This window comes from Babylonia areolata, chromosome 28 (assembly GCF_041734735.1).
Source record: "Babylonia areolata isolate BAREFJ2019XMU chromosome 28, ASM4173473v1, whole genome shotgun sequence".
NCBI lineage: Eukaryota > Metazoa > Mollusca > Gastropoda > Neogastropoda > Buccinidae > Babylonia > Babylonia areolata.
In genome coordinates this window covers 1,629,290-1,651,450 of record NC_134903.1, presented here as the reverse complement: position 1 = coordinate 1,651,450, position 22,161 = coordinate 1,629,290, and the positions used below count along the sequence as shown (strand labels likewise).

General features: G+C 39.9%; 1 protein-coding gene across 4 annotated transcripts in view; it reads right to left on the bottom strand.

The window, feature by feature from the left end:
- Positions 1 to 1,067: 1,067 nt before the first annotated feature.
- Positions 1,068 to 22,161, bottom strand: part of LOC143301852 (cilia- and flagella-associated protein 74-like) — a 106,621-nt gene continuing 85,527 nt past the window's right edge. For 3 of the 4 annotated variants that reach the window (XM_076616265.1, XM_076616266.1, XM_076616269.1), the window contains 10 exons: positions 19,646 to 19,801; positions 18,458 to 18,587; positions 17,511 to 17,576; positions 16,033 to 16,121; positions 14,862 to 14,991; positions 13,686 to 13,816; positions 8,780 to 8,794; positions 3,845 to 3,913; positions 2,837 to 2,902; positions 1,068 to 1,443 (listed from right to left, as the gene is read on the bottom strand). In XM_076616265.1, the coding sequence (XP_076472380.1) occupies positions 1,345 to 1,443; positions 2,837 to 2,902; positions 3,845 to 3,913; positions 8,780 to 8,794; positions 13,686 to 13,816; positions 14,862 to 14,991; positions 16,033 to 16,121; positions 17,511 to 17,576; positions 18,458 to 18,587; positions 19,646 to 19,801 (951 nt within the window). In that variant the 3' untranslated portion in view covers positions 1,068 to 1,344. The remainder of the gene's footprint in view (positions 1,444 to 2,836; positions 2,903 to 3,844; positions 3,914 to 8,779; positions 8,795 to 13,685; positions 13,817 to 14,861; positions 14,992 to 16,032; positions 16,122 to 17,510; positions 17,577 to 18,457; positions 18,588 to 19,645; positions 19,802 to 22,161) is intronic. The other variant, XM_076616268.1, reaches the window with a different exon arrangement.

The following is a 22,161-nucleotide window of genomic DNA, read 5'->3' as shown; positions in this document are numbered from 1 at the left end:
CAGACAGAGGACACGGGCTGTCAAGGCAAGGGCAGAAGCAGCAGAAGAGTTCCAGCTGGATCAGGTCGAGGAGGATTGAAAGTAAACTTCGTAAGGATTAAATTTCCCTACTCAAACTAACATACAATAGCTCAGTGGTTAAAACGTCTGCCAGAAAAGGTGACTCAGTCCTGAAGTGGCGACCACCCTGAAGGCGCAGGTTCGAACCTGCTGAGGACCAGGAAAAAAAAGGGCGGCAATACAAGGGCATCCAGGAGTCATGACCTGGGTGCAGCCCGGCCCCCTTAGAGTGTAAGGAGTTAACGGCTGAGACACTTGACTGAGGGGGGCTTCTTCTCTGAAGACCTTGTACTGTCCAGCTCTCCCTAGAGTTTCTTATCACTACACTGTGTGTGTGTGTATCTCCATTGTCTATATGTTATCAAAATGGAAGTATAATAAAAATGTTTAACACACACACACACACACAAAGGAAACAACATGTGAAAAAACAACACTTTCCTGAAGCTGGTTCAGAGAGATTGTAAGAGATACTGGGTACGGTGAAGTCTGCTGTATTCTCACTCTTTCTTTCTATTCCCCACAGTAGTTGTTTTTCTTAGTTTGACTGTATACCTCTTTTAGTCACCTGTCACTGTAATTCCTTCCTTAAAGTTTGCATTCAACGAACAAACAAAAAACAATAACAACAACAACTGATATTTGCTTTCAGTGACAGCTGTCTTAATCTGTCCAGTTCATTTTCATCAAAATATTCTTTCTAATTTTCTGCACAAACAAAAATGAATAATAGATAAATAAATTAATGAACAAATAAATAAATAAAACATGTTGATACATACACTTGTCGTTTGAGCTGGGATCATGGAGAACAACATCCCAAAGCTATAAGAAAAAAACTGACTGTTTCAAAATTCTGTCCCTCAAACGTTGAACATGCATAAAAAAAAACAAAAATAACTGAAGGGGGGGGGGCAGGTGGGGGGTAGATCATGTGAAGTCAAGGAATATAATTCAAGTCTTCACACCTGACACCAAAACACAAAAAAAAAAATCCTTTTTTTCTCATTTCATTTATTTTTTCAATTGCCACCAGGTCCCCCAAGTTTAACTGTCAAGGCGAAGGGAGGTAATCCATGCCGTCGTAAAGTCCAATCACTCTGACCCACAAACAGGGGAGATAAAGTCATGCCATCAGGTCCCATCCCTCTGACCCCCCCACACCTCCCCCACCCTAAAAAAAATAATAAAAGGAAAAAAGGAGCAGGTTAACTGAATTCATAACACCCATCGCTGTGACTCCAAAGGGAGGTGACTGGTGGTTGGCCATCACTCAAGGTCCCGTCACTCTGACACGACCATGGCACGCAGCATCAGCTGGTACTGTTCAGAGACGTCACATTTGAGGGTCACCATCACCACCTCCTCCAGCGTCTTCGTCGGCTGCAACACCACCGGAGTTCCAGTGGTTAAAAAAAAGAACAAAAAGTATGATAAATACTAACAAATACTGCTGCTATTACTACAACATCTACAACTTCTAATAATAGTAATAATAATAATAATGATGATAATAATAATAACCACAACAACAACAATGGCTATATCAATATTATGATGACAATAATAATGATTATTACAATAATGATGATGATTATGGCCATGATGATATCAATGCAATTTCAAGCCTTTCAAAGAATTTTTTAACACCACACACACACATGGAATAAATAGTTATGCCCCCATAGAATACAGGTGTTGCTGTGTATGAACTTTTTTGATTAATTATTTTTAGTATTTGTGAGGGATGGAGTGGGACGTGGGAGGGGATGTTTGAGAGCTGTTTACAGTTCTTCTTCTTCTTCTTCGGTTTTCGTGGGCTGCAACTCCCATGTACACTCGCATATACATGAGTGCGCTTTTATGTGCATGACCGTTTTTACCCCGCCATGTAGGCAGCCATGCTCCGTTTTCGGGGGTGTGCATGCTGGGTATGTTTTTGTTTCCATAACCCACCGAATGCTGACATGGATTACAGGATCTTTAACGTGCGTATTTGATCTTCTGCATGTGTTTACACACGAAGGGGGTTCAGGCACTAGCAGGTCTGCACAAATGTTGACCTGGGAGATCGTAAAAATCTCCAACCTTTACCCACCAGGCGCTGTCACCGTGTTTCGAACCCGGGACCCTCAGATTGAAAGTCCATCACTTTAACCACTCGGCTATTGCGCCCGTCGCTGTTTACAGGTAATTTTGGAAATGATGAAGTGGATAGGAGGGATAGTACATGGTACGTGCTGTTGTTGTGGCTGTCGTTGTTCATGAATTGTTCACGGCTCTGATACTATCTGCCTGGCACAAGTCAGCTGGTCTGTACAGAGAAAGACTTCTTCTTCTTCTTCTTCATTCGTGGGCTGCAACCCCCACGTTCACTCTTATGAACATGAGTGGGCTTTTACATGTATGACCGTTTTTACCCTCCCATGAAGGCAGCCATACTCCGCTTAAGGGGGTGTGCATGCTGCGCATGTTCTTGTTTCCATAACCCACCAAACGCTGACATGGATTACAGGATCTTTCATGTGCATATTTGATCTTCTACTTGCGTATACACACGGAGGGGGTTCAGGCACAAGCAGGTCAGTTCATATGTTGACCTGGGAGACTGGAAAAATCTCCACCCTTTACCCACCGGGCACCGTCACCGATATTTGAACCCGGGACCCTCAGATTAAAAGTTCAATACTTTAACCAGTCAAATATGGGGCCCGTCCAAAGAGAAAGACAAAAACAAACAAAAACAACAAAAAAACAACATTGACAAGGGACTCACATCGTAACCAGCTGGTGGTGTCCACGTCACAGTGACTGGCTTCTTCACCCCTGCCTCCACAAAGCCCTGAAACACACACACACACATGTACACACACACACACACACACTCACACACACACACACACACACACACACACACAGAGACACACATGTACACACACACACACATGTACACACACACACACACACACACTCACACACACACACACACACATGTACACACACACACACACACACACACACAGTACAATCATTATAATTATCATCAAGAAAATACTTCCGTCATCATCTTTATGTGCAACTGTTGTTACTATACTAATAGTAGCAGTAGCAGCTGCAGCAGCAGCAGTAGTAACAGTAACAGTAGTAGTAGTAATAGTAACAGCAGCAGCAGCAGTAGTAACAATAACAGTAGTAGCAGGAACAGCAGTAGTAGTAATAGTAACAGCAACAGCAGCAGTAGTAACAGTAACAGTAACAGTAGTAGCAGCAGCAGCAGTAGTAACAGTAACAGTAATAACAGTAACAGTAGCAGCAGCAGCATCAGTAGTAATAGTAACAGTCACAGCAGTAACAGCAGCAGTAGTAATAGTAACAGCAGCAGCAGCAGCAGCAGTAGTGACAGTAGTAGCAGTAACAGCAGCAGCAGCAGTAGTAACAGTAGCAGCAGCAGCAGCAGCAGCAGTAGCAGTAGTAGTAGTCACTGCGGCCATAACTTCTGTTTCCCCTTCAACTAATGTCCTTGTCTTTCCACCGTTATCATTTGTGGCAGTGGTAGTGAAAAGTGTTTCACTGTTGGTGCTTTTAATGTTGCTGTGGTCGTCATCTTCATTCACATGAAAAAGCGACATTCTTTGACCAAAGACAATGACAAATGACAGAATTAATGCAAGCAGTGAAAAGGAACAGGATTATAATTATACAGACACAGACACAAATGTACACACATGCACACATATGCACGCACGCACACACACACACACACACACACACACACAGTCCCAACCTTAGCAGGCTCAATAGAGAAGCCTTTCTGAGTTAATGGTTGAAGATTTTCAAACTGGAACTCTCCATTCTGAAATAAAGACAACAAACAATTGTCCATTCTTTAAAAGAATAATAAACGTTTTTTTTTATAAATTGTAACAGCAGCAGCAGCAATGATGATGGCAATGTCTAACAACCTCCACCTCAGTGAAAAATGAATACACTATTATAACCACTGCACATAATCCAAACTGAAAAAAGCATGTGTATGTGTGTGAGAGACAGAGAGAGAGAGAGAGAGAGAGTGTGTGTGTGTGTGTGTGGTGTGTGTGTGTGTGTGTGTGTGTGTGTGTGTGTGTGTGTGTGTGTGTGTGTGTGTGTGTGTGGTGTGTGTGTGTGTGTGTGTGTGTGTGTGTGTGTTTGTGTGGTGTGTGTGTGTGTGTGTTTGTGGTGTGTGTGTGTGTGGTGTGGTGTGATGTGGTGTGGTGTGTGTGTGTGTGTGTGTGTGTGTGTGTGGTGTGTGTGTGTGTGTGTGTGTGGTGTGGTGTGGTGTGGTGTGTGTGTGTGTGTGTGTGTGTGTGTGTGTGGTGTGGTGTGTGTGTGTGTGTGTGTGTGTGTGTGGTGTGTGTGTGGTGTGGTGTGTGTGTGTGTGTGTGTGTGTGTGTGTGTGTGTGTGTGTGTGTGTGTGTGGTGTGGTGTGTGTGTGTGTGTGTGTGTGTGTGTGTGTGTGTGTGTGTGACCAATGGAACTAAGAAGGGGGGAGGAAAAGAAGAGAGCTGTATGATTCATACTTTTTTTTTCTTCTTTTTTTTTTTTTTTTTTTTGTGAGCTGAGAAAAACCAAAAGGTCTGATGTACAATACTGGGTCCTTGAATAACATCTCACAACAAAACAAACCAAGATGAGAGAATGAAACCTTTCATTTTGTGTTTACTGCATTTAATAATTCCTCTCTGGCTCTGTACATGTATATAATTATGCATGTATATATATGATTTGATTTGGAAAGGATACTTATATATCCTTATGATTATATACCCGTCTTTTCCACAAAATTTATCTTCCCTTTGACAAGCAGAGAAAGAGAAGAAAATGACACCAAGAAAAGTGGAGGGTTGGTGGAGGTTGGTGGGGGGTTAGTGGGGGTTGGTGGGGGGTTGGGGGGAGGGTTGGGGGGGGGGGTTGGTGGGGGGTTGGTGGAGGGTTGGGGGGGGGGGTTGGTGGAGGGGTTGGGGGGGTTGGTGGAGGGTTGGGGGGGGGGGGGGTTGGTGGGGGGTTGGTGGAGGGTTGGGGGGGGGGGTTGGGGGGGGGTTGGTGGAGGGTTGGTGGGGGGTTAGTGTGGGTTGGTGGGGGGGTTTGGGGGGGGGTGGTGGAGGGTTGGGGGGGGGGTTGGTGGAGGGTTGGTGGGGGGTTAGTGGGGGTTGGTGGGGGGGTTGGGGGGTGGTTGGTGGGGGGTTGGTGGAGGGTTGGGGGGGGGTTGGGGGGGGTTGGTGGGGGGTTGGTGGAGGGTTGGGGGGGGGGGTGGTGGGGGGTTGGTGGAGGGTTGGGGGGGGGGCTTGGTGGGGGGTTGATGGAGGGTTGGGTGGGGGGTTGATGGAGGGTTGGGGGGGTGTGGAGGGTTGGGGGGGGGTTGGTGGATGGTTGGGGGGGGGTTGGGGGGGGGGTTGGTGGAGGGTTGGGGGGGGGTTGGTGGAGGGTTGGTGGAGGGTTGGTGGGGGATTGGTGGAGGGTTGGTAGGGTGGATGGAATGAAATAGAAAAGAAAAAAGAAAGACTCAAAGAAAAGGAGCAAGAAGCCAGCACACAGGAGCGGCCAGCCAGCGAAGCCATCAGTGCCACTTCAAACGTCAAACAATGCTGCATGCGTGTCATGCTACGGCCTTCAAATGTTCAGCGTCGTTAGCTTGTCGCGCATCAGAATTGACAGCCAGACAAACAGTGACAACAGCACACGGACGAGATGGACACATCGCACAGACTCCAGCTGTCAAGCTTTGAAAAACGATGTCCTCAAAGTGGCAAGGATAGAAGCATATCGAAAACAGAATGATACAAAAGACAAAGATGAATTAATACTGAATACCAGGATAATTGTATCGTACACATTCAGGTCCCACCAAGCCTGAGATGTTTCAACAGGAATCAAGTTCAACCATTTGATCATGAAACTTAATTAGTGCACCACATCTAAAAAGAAAACAACAGCAAAAGAACAACAACAAAAAAGATAAAAGAACACATTCATTTTGTGTGTGCATCACATCTAAACAAAGAGAACGAAATTAGAACGCTCAAAAGTTTCAGGAAAGAACGAGAGAGAGAGAGAGAGGGAGTGAGAGGTAGCTGTGGTCGAAAGAAATGGCGAAGAATATAATTATCCACGTTCTTGGAAACAAAAATGGTTTTGAAATGTCACAGGTACAAAACAGGAAACAAACATCTAAAGTGAAACAACATAAAAACCCCACGCACTCAAAACTGGTCACAAAGCAAGCAAGAACTGGAAAAAAAAGCAAGCAAGATTCCACACAGATTGCCAACATTTCTTTTACCTTACCACAACAAAAAGAACTGGATAGAAGAGGAGAAAAAAATATATATATATAAGCCTCTGCCATGGATAAGCGTGTCATCCACAATACACACGTGTAGTGAACTGTGTGTGATGTTATTTTCACTTTGCTTTTGTTCTGCTCAAAGAAGTCACTGCGCTGCCTTCTGTTTCACTGTAATTATCAAAATCTGCATTATCACTGAAAATGTGTTCATTTTTCACTGTAATTATCAAAATCTGCAGTATCACTGAAAACGTGTTCATTTTTCACTGTAATTATCAAAATCTGCAGTATCACTGAAAACGTGTTCATTTTTCACTGGAATTATCAAAATCTGCATTATCACTGAAAATGTGTTCATTTTTCACTGTAATTATCAAAATCTGCATTATCACTGAAAACGTGTTCATTTTTCACTGTAATTATCAAAATCTGCAGTATCACTGAAAACGTGTTATTTTTCACTGTAATTATCAAAATCTGCATTATCACTGAAAACGTGTTATTTTTCACTGGAATTATCAAAATCTGTATTATCACTGAAAATGTGTTATTTTTCACTGGAATTATCAAAATCTGCATTATCACTGAAAATGTGTTCATTTTTCACTGTAATTATCAAAATCTGCATTATCACTGAAAACGTGTTATTTTTCACTGGAATTATCAAAATCTGCATTATCACTGAAAATGTGTTATTTTTCACTGGAATTATCAAAATCCTGCATTATCACTGAAAATGTGTTCATTTTTCACTGTAATTATCAAAATCTGCAGTATCACTGAAAACGTGTTATTTTTCACTGTAATTATCAAAATCTGCATTATCACTGAAAACGTGTTATTTTTCACTGGAATTATCAAAATCTGCATTATCACTGAAAATGTGTTCATTTTTCAAAATCTGAAGAACACAGTCCTTTTACTGAGATCTGTATCATCAGTGAAAATAGTTCTCTTTACCTTTCCTAGTTTGAAGACAACAGTCTTTTTACTGTATCATCAGTGAAAATAGTTCTGTTTACCTTTCCTAGTTTGAAGACAACAGTCTTTTTACTGTATCATCAGTGAAAATAGTTCTCTTTACCTTTCCTAGTTTGAAGACAACAGTCTTTTTACTGTATCATCAGTGAAAATAGTTCTGTTTACCTTTCCTAGTTTGAAGACAACAGTCTTTTTACTGTATCATCAGTGAAAATAGTTCTGTTTACCTTTCCTATTTTGAAGACAAGTCTTTTTACTGTATCATCACTGAAACTAGTTCTGTTTACCTTTCCTAGTTTGAAGACAACAGTCTTTTTACTGTATCATCACTGAAACTAGTTCTGTGTACCTTTCCTATTTTGAAGACAACAGTCTTTTTTACTTTTAAAAGGAGGTGTGGAAAGCCTTGGCCAAAGGAATGATTAAGCGCTTATAGTTTTTAGAGGCGTTTGATTGGCTGAGAGCGGGTGGGCCCGTCTTTTCACTGTTAGCCGCGCGAAATTTGGCCAAGCAGAGCAAACCAATAGGCCTAGTTTGCATCAGTTTGACATGGTACAGTATATGACACCAAAATAAATTTCACTGAAAATGATTCCATGATTTACTAATACATTCAGTTTTTACATTCAAACAAAACGTGGTAGAAATAAGTAAGGGCATTACTGGTGTATGACTGTGGAAAAAAAATATCAATGCACAATAATTTGTGTGGACTGAAAATACCCTAAGATGGGAGCTGACAGCTAACGAAAATTGACTGCAACATTCTCTGCAAGGTGATCAATTTCATTCTTTGCTCATATTTACCAAATGTCATGAAACAGCTTCGCATTTTATTTTGATTGATGGAAACTTTTAAAACAAAAGTTAAATATTTCTTTTCAACATGAAACATATTTGCTGTTTGCTTTTTTTTTTTTTTGCTTTTTTTTTTTTTGCTTGACTGATGAAAAGTTTTGAAACAAAAGTGAAATATTTCTTTTTCCGTTACACATTTTTCAAACGTTATCTTAATAGATGACAAGTTTTAAATTAAAGTGATTTTTTTTTTCATCAACAGATAAAGATTGAAAAGGGGTGGGTGGTGAGGGTGGTGGTGGTCAAGGTGTTCAGGGGGTGGAGGGGGGGGGGGAGGAAAGAAGCCACACTATACTTGGGAAAAAGGAACAATTTATTCAAATACATGCAACAAAAACCAATCAGTCATAAAGCTTGCAAACTATGGTGGTGAAAAAAAACCCAGCAGATAGAAGCTTTAAAGAAAAAGAACAAAAAAAAGGCAACAGTGAAAATGCAAGCAAAAAAGCAAAGAAGCTGAAAAAACAACAAACCCCAAAGTGACAACCAATCCAGCGTGACCCATCGCAAAACACAAACAACAAAAAAAAACCCTGACAGTCGGCCACAACAACCTACCTGCTTCTTCGTCTCCTGTTTTGTTTTTGAGTCAGTCGGGCACAAATGAATCAAGGAGGTCAGAGGTCATATGCAAAAGAAAACCAACAAAGCATGCACGGTTAGTCAGGTGACATTAAAGAACAACAACTGGGTGCCCAAGGGGGGTTAACCAGGGTGTGAACAGACCAACACCAAGGCACCACACACACACACACACACATGGACCAAGTCCACTTCATTTTCTTCAACCCTTCATCCCATGGCCACCCAAACGGAACAGCGCTACAAAAAAACAAAACAAAAAACAAACAAACAAAAAAACCCCCCCAAAAAAACAAACAACCTGAAGTAAATTGATACAGTATGTTATAATTTTTTTCTTTTTTTTAGACATGTTTCTACATCCTGAGCCTTGGCTTTTGTGTTAACACAGCAAGCATTCTACAACCTCTACCTCTGCAAAAGGAAGAAATCATATATAAAGTTTGATGACGCAAGCAATGATAACTGTCAGGTCTGCTTTTACTGCTACCGCAACGGGATTAAGAACATCATGGAAAAGGGAAAAAAACAACAATAACAAAAACAACTGCAAACACCAAAGCTGGGACCATCTCCCAAAAGCCAAGAAATCAGCACCAGCCACTATGATCTTTGACCCCCACCACCCCCACCCTGACCCCACACAGGAGCAAGCTGGCTTCCCCTTAAACCAACTACAACAACAGCGTCAACAATACGACAAAAACTGTCCGTGAGTGGAACAAGCATGAACCCACCTGTACTCAGGTTCCCAAGAGGAAAAATAACAAAAACAATACACATCATACCCCCAACAAAAACATGGCCAATGTTGCCTTTTCTGTTTCTCTCTCTCTCTCTCTCCCTTGCTTTAATTCTTCTTTTGTCATCATCAGTAGAGTGTGTATATTTTGTCCACAGCTACAAACACTACCAGAACTTTCTCAAAATTCTGTCATTTTGTTTTTTTCTTCTCCTTCATGTTTAACTTCTTCTTCATCATCTCCTGCTCCTGTATTAGTGGGCCCCAAGTCTGCAGTTTAAACTTATTTAATTGTCAGGAACCTTTGTGTACACATTGACAACTGTTTCTCTGTATTAGTGGGCCCCAAGTCTGCAGTTTAAACTTATTTAATTGTCAGGAACCTTTGTGTACACACTAACAACTGTTTCTCTGTATTAGTGGGCCTCAATTCTGTAGTTTATACTTATTTAATTGTCACGAACCTTTGTGTACACATTGACAACTGTTTCTCTGTATTAGTGGGCCCCAGTCTGCAGTTTAAACTTATTTCATTGTCAGGAACCTTTGTGTACACATTGACAACTGTTTCTCTGTATTAGTGGGCCCCAAGTCTGCAGTTTAAACTTATTTAATTGTCAGGAACCTTTGTGTACACAATGACAACTGTTTCTCTGTATTAGTGGGCCCCAAGTCTGCAGTTTAAACTTATTTAATTGTCAGGAACCTTTGTGTACACATTGACAACTGTTTCTCTGTATTAGTGGGCCCCAGTCTGCAGTTTAAATTTATTTAATTGTCAGGAACCTTTGTGTACACATTGACAACTGTTTCTCTGTATTAGTGGGCCCCAAGTCTGCAGTTTAAACTTATTTAATTGTCACGAACCTTTGTGTACACACTGACAACTGTTTCTCAAATCTTTCTCCTAGCCTTTTTTCTTCGTCTTTTTTTTCAGTTTGAATATTTTTCATAGTTCTAGATCTAAAGTAATGCTTGTAAAAACATCAAACCATTTTTGAGACTTTCCTTTCTGTTGTTGTTGTTGTTGTTTTTTTTGTTGTTTTTTTTTTTTTTTTTTTTTTTAAGCTGTGTAAATGTGTACAGGCAAAAGTACAACAAGTGAGAGAGAGAGAGAGAACAACAGCATCTGTGTGTCTGTGTGTAAACACACTGCTGTAAACACCAGCTTAACACTGGGTTCTTCCAGTTCTAACATAAAAAAAAAATCCATTTTAGTACACTGTGGCAACCCACGGACATGCTGTACGGCCCAAGCTGACAAAAGCAGAAGAAGATGACATGGTAATAATTATCGCTGACTGCAGTTTTCACTGAAGTACAGGTGGATTCACACAAGCTGTTTCAACCTCATATCATGTACCTAAAACCTGACTGACATCTTCAGAATCATTATCAAACTTCCCCCCCCCCCCCACACACACACACACACACACACACACACACAGGTCCACTGCTGATATAGTTTTCTCTCTCATTTGGCCAACCTTGCCAACAACAGAAAAAAAATGTCTAAAAATATTATCATCTGCTGGAGACTTTTAACTGTTCTCCTCAGTCTGTGTCAGAATAATGAGGACTGGCATATCATTTTTCTCCTGCACAAATGTGAGACAAGTTTTTGTTAATCTTTTTTTCTCTTTCCTTTTCTTTTTTTTTTTCAAATTATCCCATTTTTATTCAGCTTAAGTTGTGGTCAGGTTCAAGAGAAAGTTATGTTACCAGGATCTCTTGGTCTCTGCAAAGACAATTACAGACAGCTATCTCCATTCTTACAAGTTAGGATTTTTTTATATTTCTATATAATTTCTGTGTAGCCGTTGCTGAAATTCTTGTGATTTCATATTCTTCTTATCTTGTTTCAGTAGAAGTTTCATGTATTTCAGCAGAAGCTTCATGTATTTCAGTAGTTTTCGTGTATTTCTGTAGTTTTCGTGTATTTCAGTAGTTTTCGTGTATTTCTGTAGTTTTCGTGTATTTCTGTAGTTTTCGTGTATTTCTGTCGTGTATTTCTGTAGTTTTCGTGTATTTCAGTAGTTTTGGTGTATTTCAGTAGTTTTCGTGTATTTCAGTAGTTTTCGTGTATTTCTGTAGTAAAAATTGAATGCTCTCATTTTGTGTGGCTTAGCACATGCCAAAATTACAATTTTATCATCAATTTTATCATTTTTTTTAATCAAAGCAAAGAAACTGACACAATACATTGTATTCATCAAAGCAATCAACATGAATGTTCTCATTACAAGTAACAAAAATAAAACATGAACAATTGGACAGGGTAGAATAGCAAGTGATGTTTAGTATGTCATGTTAGTCTTGACAGATTCCCATGAAGCCTGTGATTTACCATCGTACTTCTGTCCAAAACGTAAAGGTTAATCAACTCTGGCATGCTATAACAACAAAGGCAAAATGAGCATTCTTACTGAGCATCTGCATGGATCTTCTTTCTTCATCCAGGAAAGCAAAGTACAATGTTGTTGATTTATTTATAATAATATGTTCACACGTACCGGTCATTTTTGAATAATTCCAACAACAAATGGAGAACATATCTCCCTCACTTTTTCTCTGTTGTTGGCGATTAACTGTCTCGACTGTGTAAAGGATCTGTACTGCTGACTCATTTCTCTTCCGCTGTTTATTTTTTTCCATATATGATCTTTTAATTTTTTTGTTTAAATCTTGTGGCCAGACGATAAGGAAAATGATATCAACAAGAACAATTTTCATACAATAATGCACACACTGAATTTACAACTTGCACACTTTTTTTTTTTTTTTTTAAACATAAAAATAATGTAGGTGATAACAAAACGTGTCAACGGCAGGTGATGTGGTGTGTCATGTGTTATGTGTTATGTGATACGTGTCCTCACACAACCAGTGCCTGTGTTATCTTGTCAAGGTGCTGTGATATTATTTACGTGTTAAACAAAAACACACGACAGAGCACTGTTTCAAGCAGAACATAGTGGCTGTGAAACACTGATCATCCTGAACTGAAAACTGACGCTGCAAAGTAAACATGAATAGAGAAACCAAGAAAAGAAAAGAATAATAAATGTAACAAAACAGCAATAACACCACAACATCAACAACAAAAAACAACAATAATAATGATGATGATGATGATAATGATAATGATGATAACAGCAATAACAATACTTAATATAAAACCTTAAAACTGATTAACAACAATATAATAATACTAACACTTTTACTAATGCCATCAATAATAATAAGGGCAATTACAAAAACCTGAAATTGCCCAGATTTACTGAAACATCAACATACACTTTACAACCCTTCCAAAACAATATTAATAATCATAATGATAATATACAGAAACTTGAAATTATCCTGAAATCACTGAAACAATCAGTACATACACTCTGCAACCCTTCCAAATCAAGAACAAGAATTACAATAGTTCAGGAGCAGGGAAAATAATCAAACACAACTCTTCAGACTTCCAACAATCCTCTGACAAGAAGAGGGGAAACTGATGACACAGAGAGACACAAACCCACAGGATGTTCAAACTACAAGCAAAAATACAGGATGCAAACTATCAGTACATAAGCAGAAAGTTTTAAATTAAGAAAAAAAAGAGAAAGATACAGAAAAAATAAGAACATTTATTTATTACAATAAAAATCAAAAGGACAGAGTACAGCTGGAGACAGACACTGATATCAACAGAAGCCAACCAGAAAATAAAAACTGAAAACAAGACACAACGTTACAATAAAAATCAAAAGGACAGAGTACAGCTGGAGACAGACACTGATATCAACAGAAGCCAACCAGAAAATAAAAACTGAAAACAAGACACAACGTCATCTCCTCACCCCAGCCCTAAAAAAAGAACAGAAAAAAAAGGAAAACAAAAAACCAAAAACGAAGAACAAACCACAAATCAGAACAAACAACAGTTCTACAACATATAAATAAAAAACAACAGAAAACATAACAAGCAAACAAAAAAAACCAGTTTCAATCATATACTCAGTGTACATTATCTCAAAACACCATTTTTTATGCAGATATTTTGTGTGTGCAAGTGAATCGTGAGCAAGTCCAAAAACAGAAAATTACATATAAAAAAAATCTAAAAACCGAAAACATACAGCTGACCTTTTTCTGACTGACTGCCATGGTTCGTACACAACAGACGTAAACATCTCTGGTTGCCGGTAAAAACACTTCGTCCTTTGTCTGGCTTTTCAATGTAAACAGCATTGGTATAGCAGGCGGGTTTTTGGCGTCTGCAATCAACCAATACCCTCAATCAATCAATCAATCCAGAAATCAAACTGGCGAGGAAGAGGAGGAAGCAGAAGAAATAATTATAATAATCATACAAACAGTAAGCAGAGGAAATAATTATAATAATAATACAAACAGTAAGCAGAGGAAATAATTATAATAATAATAATCATACAAACAGTAAGCAGAAGAAATAATTATAATAATAATAATCATACAAACAGTAAGCAGAAGAAATAATTATAATAATAATAATCATACAAACAGGAAGCAGAAGAAATAATTATAATAATAATAATCATACAAACAGTAAGCAGAAGAAATAATTATAATAATAATAATACAAACAGGAAGCAGAAGAAATAATTATAATAATAATACAAACAGTAAGCAGAAGAAATAATTATAATAATAATACAAACAGTAACAGTAATAATTATGATGATGATGAAATAATAATATACATCTCCTAAAATTTCAAGCATGTATTATGGATGGGGGTGAGGGTGGGAGGGGAGGTACAGAGAGAAAGAGAGTGGGGGGGGGGGAGGGAGAGAGAGACAGAGAGAGAAAGGGAGGAGGATAGAGACAGAGAGAGAGAGGGTGGAAGAGAGAGACAGAGATAGAGAGAATCAGAGACAAAACAGTCATGGAGGGAGACAGAGGTGACAGAGACAGAGACAGAGGTGACAGAGACAGAGATGACAGAGACAGAGAGACAGAGACAGAGAGAGACAGAGACAGAGGTGACAGAGACAGAGACAGAGGTGACAGAGACAGAGAGACAGAGACAGAGACAGAGGTGACAGAGACAGAGAGAGACAGAGAGACAGAGACAGAGGTGACAGAGACAGAGACAGAGGTGACAGAGACAGAGAGACAGAGACAGCGCACAAAACAATCACAGAAAGACAGAGAAAATGAGACCACGAATACCAAACCTCCCCACCCCCCCTCCCAACCCACCCATACCATACCATACCCCTCCCACCCTCCCCCCACCACCTCCACCACCACCATTCAACCCCCCACCCCCCCACTGACCCTCCTCCCCCTCTGTGGTGGCGGGGACGACGCCCAGCGATTCGATGTCGGGGTAGAGGGGGTCACCCCCCTCCATGAACATGATGTGTGGGTGGGCCTGGCCCTTCACTTGGAAGAAGTGACTCTCCTCCTGAAACAACAACAACAACAAATCAACACAGCAATATGTACATGTAAGTATGAGTGTAACGTCAGTATCTATACAGGTAAATGTACAGATAAACTGCTAAATAAGTAAAGGGATAAATACAACACTTCCCCCCACCCCCTGCCGCTCCCTCCACACCCCTGCCCTCCAAAAAAAATTTTTTTTTATACATCTATGCATGTATGTATGTGTCTATGTATGTATGTATGTATGGATGTATCTATCTATGTATATATATATGACCAAATAAAATATATAAAGAAACAGACAAATGGACAAATAAATGAAAAACTAAATAAACAAAAAAATACATAAATTTACAATAGACAGGTAGATGAATTAATAAATGACAAATAAACAAATATAGAGATCAATAAATGAAGCAAGAAAGAAACAAAGAAATAAATATGAATAAAGATACAAACAAATGAAGAATGAAAGAGAGAAAGAAACCAACAAATAAATTAAACAAATAAATAAAAACATGGATAAGTAAATGAATAGTAGACGTGTAAGTGAATAAATACAGACATCAATACATACACACACAATTCAAGGAACGGAAGGAACAGAAAGAACAGTTGAACAATAATCAAACCAAAAAAATAAACAATAAAATAAATACATAAATAAAAACAAAATTCCAGAGCCAAAATCAACAACAACCAAAAAACCAACAACAAACCAAACTACAACAACAAAACAAAATAACTTATAACCAACTTAACACATAACCAACCACCAAACCATGTCACTGTTCAAGTACAATAAAAATCTTTAAAAAGTTTTTATTTTTAAGTAAATCAATTTCAGTCAGATAAAGTCAAACCGTATAAAATCTACTCCAATCAAATCAACTCAAATGAAATACAAAATGAAATTTTAAAAAAAGTGAAGAAGAAATCAAGAACGATAATGAATAAGTCAACTGACAGACAGACTGACAGACAGGTACAGTATGTGAACGACAAGACAACCACACAGACACTCTGACAGAAAGCAGCACGGACACCCAGACGTTACCTGACTGAACAGCTCTATGTGAATGCCGTCGCTGTAGTATGCAGATTCGTGATCAGGGGCAAAGGTCACCATAATCTCCTTGCTCTCCCCTGAAATTAGACCAGTCCTTCAAACTGAGACACAATGATGTCACTGGGACGTCATAGCAATGACATCATCATTTTATGACATCACATCAACATCATAGCAATGAGATCATAGCAAGGAGATCACAATGACATCATTTCAATGACATCACATTAACATCACAGCAATGAGATCATAGCAAGGAGATCACAATGACATCATTTCAATGACATCACATTAACATGACAGCAATGAGATCATAGCAATGACATCACAACAATATCATTGCGATGACATCACATCAAAGATCACAACAATGACATTACAATGACATCATTTCGACAACATCGTGTTTATGTCACAGCAATGACATCACAATGACATAATTGTGATGACATCCTGTTAATGTCACATCAATGAGATCATAACAAGATCACAATGACATCATGCATCATAGCAATGAGATCATAGCAAGACCACGGCAATGACATCACAATGACATCATAGCGATGACATCACAGCAATGACTTACCTACATCATAGTGAAGTCTTCAATTTCTTAGTAATATCCTGAAGGGTTCTTAGCAATCTCTTAATGGCATAATCACAATGGCATCTCAACAACATAGCAATGACATCTATCAGTGGCAATATTCTATTAATTTTTGCTGGTTTGCTTCTGATTAGACAGATGTACCAGATTTTGCTTGGAATTTCATTATTCCTTGTCCAAAAGGTCTCATAATTTGATCTAAAAATGAAATGGACTCAAAAAGAAGATATATATACACTCACACATACATACATACATATATATATATATATATATATATATATATATATGTGTGTGTGTGTGTGTGTGTGTGTGTGTGTGTGTGAGTGTATTTATATCTTCTATTTTTTTTCAGTGTCAATACACATGATGACATAATTTTCTTTCTGTTATTCTGACTTAAAGCAAAGTGTACCTCAGTTTAATGAAACTTGTGAAATGTGTTACTTGAATGAAATGTTATTGCTGTTGTTTGTTTTGATTTTTGTTTTATCTTTTTTTCTTCCATTCTTTGTCCTAACAAAAACAAAAAAAAAACCCACCTTTGTCATGCATGTTTCTGTGTCTAGAAATATAACCTTCTGTGCAAGGGGAAAAAATCAAACAAACAAAAAACAAAAATTTTAAAAAATGGAAGAAAAAAAAGGAAAAAAAAACAAAAAAAACCACCAGCAGGGCAATGCCACAATAAAGAAATTGTAAGTAACAGTGACAAAGCAATGACTTGATGACATCACAGCTCTGATTAAATGACATCACAGCAAGGATTTAACCATATCAGAGCAACATGCACATGCACACACACACACACACACACACACACACACACACACCCCAGAAAATCCCACACAGACATTACCGGCAGGAATGGTTCCTTCCGATGGCACCAAGTCAAAGACGTTCTGTCCATTGTTGTTTTGAGTCCCTGAAATCAGTGGCAAAGAAAAAATCATTTAATAATAATAATAATAATAACAATAGTAATCCTAATAATGATAATCAATTCATTTTGCACCTATCCATGTAAAACATGCTCAGCTGTACTGCACAAAGTAAAACTGGAAAGTAAAATAATGCATTTGAAGAGTAAAATGACAAATTACTATCCGTAACCCTTTCATGCCCTGTTGGCATGGTGACCTCAGCTTCAGTATCCCTCCACTTCAGTGCTTGTGGTGAGTTCTGTCAAGGTCTTCAGTGCCAGCAGAATCATGCCGGACTGTAGTCGGAGGTGGCGGTCTCCACTTGGGGAAAATGCTTGCTCAGTCTGGCTCCACAACTAAGCTTTCATTGTCGTCAGTAAGGAGAGGGGGGTGTCCTTAGTACGTTAAATCAGAACAGGCACCACTGAACACCATCAAAATGACTCAGCAGCAGTGCAGGGTATCCTATGGAGTGTGGCCTCCTGGCGACCTAAACACTGATGGATCCCTTTAGCCGGCAACAGACGAACCCAGGTCTGGCGGTGAATGGAGGTCTCAGAATGAGCGGGTGAGAGCAATGCCATTGAAATGGTGCAGAGGATTGAACAGCAAGAACTATTAAGAGCTGCAGTTCAAGAATGCAGAAGAAGCTGAAGAGAAGACAAAGACGAAGATGAAGACAAAGACAGAAGATGAAGACAAAGATGAAGATGATGAAGAAGACAAAGATGATGAAGAAGAGGCAGGCAATGAAATAAGAACAAGAAACAAAAAAACAAAACAAGAGCAAGAAGAAGACGACGAAAAAACGGAATACAAAGAAGACGACGACAATGATGATGAAGACGACGAAAGGAGACGACGGTGACGAAAGCAGACTGACCAACAAAGTTCCTGACGGTGGAGTGGGGCTGAAGATAGTGGGGCAGAGCCTGGGCCTTGCTGTGCCTCAGAAGCGACAGACTGTCCTGCTTGATCACGTAGTCGATGGCCAGCGAGGACGTGTTCTGGATCTGAGGCACCATCAAGTCAAGTCAAGTCAAGTCAAGTCTTCATTCATGGGCTGCAACTCCCACCTTCACTCATATATACACCAGTGGGCTTTTACGTATATGACCGTTTTTACCCTGCCATGTAGGCAGCCATACTCCGTTTTCGGGGATAAGTCAAGTCAAGATTTTATTTCATGATGGTAAATTGAATATGTGACAATTGCCTTTTTTTTTCTTTTTTTTTTTTACATCAAGCCATCAATGAAAAAAATATTTCAAAAATATAGGAAAGAGAGAGAGGGGGGGAGAGAGAGACACAGAGAGAGAGACAGAGACAGAGACACAGAGTGAGAGAGAGAGAGAGAAGAAACAAGCAGATGGAAAGCAACAACAAAAAATGCACACACATATATATATACAAGAATAGTGTGATCATGGAAATGCATAAACCCACGAAGAGCGACACTGATGAGGTTCTCCGACCATCGACGTATTCAGGTGTGTGTGTGTGTGTGTATGTCTGTGTTTCAGTGTCAGTGTGTGTGTGTGTGTGGTTTATTGATACTTCTTTGGGTGAAAAAGATTTTTTTTTATATTTCAGTCATGGCATACACTGTACACAGCAAACAACACTGATGACGACCACTCTCTCACACAGGACTTTTTCTGACATCTAGTGGTGACCAGGAACCAAGAGAAGCTGGGACTTTGGGGGTAACTTCTTCTTCCAGTGAAAAGATTGCCACACACATAGACATCACCACATACCCACACACTGACATCTAGTGGTGACCAGGAACCAAAAGAAGCTGGGACTTTGGGGGTAACTTCTTCTTCCAGTGAAAAGATTGCCACACACATAGACATCACCACATACCCACACACTGACATGTACACACACAAACACAAACACACAGAGTCATTTATATATATAAATAGACGCACACAGATACACACACTCATACGCACTCACCCACCACCCATCAACACACATACACACACACACACACACACACAAACACACACACACACACACACAGCAACCCCCTCTCCACACCCTCCAAGCCACAAACACACACCTTGAAAGTCTTTTCTGAGTATTCCCCGACCAGCACTGCCCCGACGTCAAACAGGTTGTTCTCAACGGTCAGGCTGACCACTGGGCTGACCCCGTGACCTGCCAACGTCAAGTGCAGCATCGACGTCTCCGTCTGTATCTTCAGTGGCTCTCGGAACTGTGGCAAAGGAGACAGGTCATCATTAATTAACCTGTTCAGTGCTGACATATCTGCCTGTATCTTCAGTGGCTCTCGGAACTGTGGCAAAGGAGACAGGTCATCATTAATTAACCTGTTCAGTGCTGATATATCTGCCTGTATCTTCAGTGGCTCTCGGAACTGTGGCAAAGGAGACAGGTCATCATTAATTAACCTGTTCAGTGCTGACATATCTGCCTGTATCTTCAGTGGCTCTCGGAACTGTGGCAAAGGAGACAGGTCATCATTAATTAACCTGTTCAGTGCTGACATATCTGCCTGTATCTTCAGCGACTCTCAGAACTAAGGCAAAGGAGACAGGTCATCATTAATTAACCCGTTCAGTGCTGACATATCTGCCTGTATCTTCAGCGACTCTCAGAACTAAGGCAAAGGAGACAGGTCATCATTAATTAACCCGTTCAATGCTGACATATCTGCCTGTATCTTCAGCGACTCTCAGAACTGTGGCAAAGGAGACAGGTCATCATTAATTAACCTGTTCAAAGCTGACATATCTGCTTGTATCCTGAGCGACTCTCAGAACTAGGGGAAAGGAGACAGATCATCATTAATTAACCCGTTCAATGCTGACATATCTGCCTGTATCTTGAGCGACTCTCAGAACTAGGGGAAAGGAGACAGGTCATTATTAATTAACCCGTTCAATGCTGACATATCTGCCTGTATCTTGAGCGACTCTCAGAACTGTGGCAAAGGAGACAGATCATCATTAATTAACCCGTTCAATGCTGACATATCTGCCTGTATCTTGAGCGACTCTCAGAACTAGGGGAAAGGAGACAGGTCATCATTAATTAACCCGTTCAATGCTGACATATCTGCCTGTATCTTCAGCGACTCTCAGAACTAGGGGAAAGGAGATGGTTCATCGTTGATTAACCCTTTCAACTCTGGGGAGTTTACAACCCTGGCAGGATTCCATGCCCCATGTTGATGTGGAAAAAAACAGCAGAAAATACCAAATTCTGTGTGGTTCTATCTGGAAATACTGTGGGAGTTGGTTCCCTTTCTGTGCAGTTTGTGCAAATGTCAGAATGTACATATGTACATATTATGTAAGAATGTGAAAACAGTTTTAATGAGACAAACTTGGATGCCAAAGAAATGCTCAAGCGCAGGGCTCAATGAGTTAACTCTTTCAATGTTGACACATCTGTCTGGATCTTCAGCCACTCTCAGAACTGTGGGAAAGAAGACAGCTCATCCATTCACTCACTCAGCCCTGGGGAGTTAACAACCTCAGCAGGCTTCCTTCCCTGCCATGATGATGTGGAAAATACAGGACGAAATATACTGTCTTCATGGATGTACATGCTGGGTATGTTCTTGTTCTTCATGCTATAATGATGTGGAAAATACAGGACGAAATATACTGTCTTCATGGATGTGCATGCTGGGTATGTTCTTGTTCTTCATGCTATAATGATGTGGAAAATACAGGACGAAATATACTGTTTACATGGATGTGCATGCTGGGTATGTTCTTGTTCTTCATGCCATAATGATGTGGAAAATACAGGACGAAATGTACTGTTTACATGGATGTGCATGCTGGGTATGTTCTTGTTCTTTGTGCCATAATGATGTGGAAAATACAGGATGAAATGTACTGTTTACATGGATGTGCATGCTGGGTATGTTCTTGTTCTTCATGCTATAATGATGTGGAAAATACAGGACGAAATATAGTGTTTACATGGATGTGCATGCTGGGTATGTTCTTGTTCTTCATGCTATAATGATGTGGAAAATACAGGATGAAATACACTGTTTACATGGATGTGCATGCTGGGTATGTTCTTGTTCTTCCTGCCATAATGATGTGGAAAATACTGTACGAAATACACTGTTTACATGGATGTGCATGCTGGGTATGTTCTTGTTCTTCCCTGCCATAATGATGTGGAAAATACTGTACGAAATACACTGTCTTCATGGATGTGCATGCTGGGTATGTTCTTATTCTTCCATGACCCACAGAAAGCTGACATGGGCGATACAGTTTGATCATTTGCATGCATACACACATAAAGGGGACTCCAGCACAAGCAGGTCTAGCAACACATGTTGGCCTGGGAGATCAGAAAAACAACAACCACTGACCTCCACCCTTCATCCAGCAAGCACTGCTGCACCTGGGATTGGAACACAGGCTCCTAAAGACTGAAACTCCAAACACTTCAGCCACTTGGCTGTTGCACTCACGACCTTTGATACCTTGTCTGGCTTTTCTTCCTGAAGGTCAGTGCTTCGCTCTGAGAGTGATAATGATCATGATCATGATAATGATGATGATAACAACACACTGTACAGGA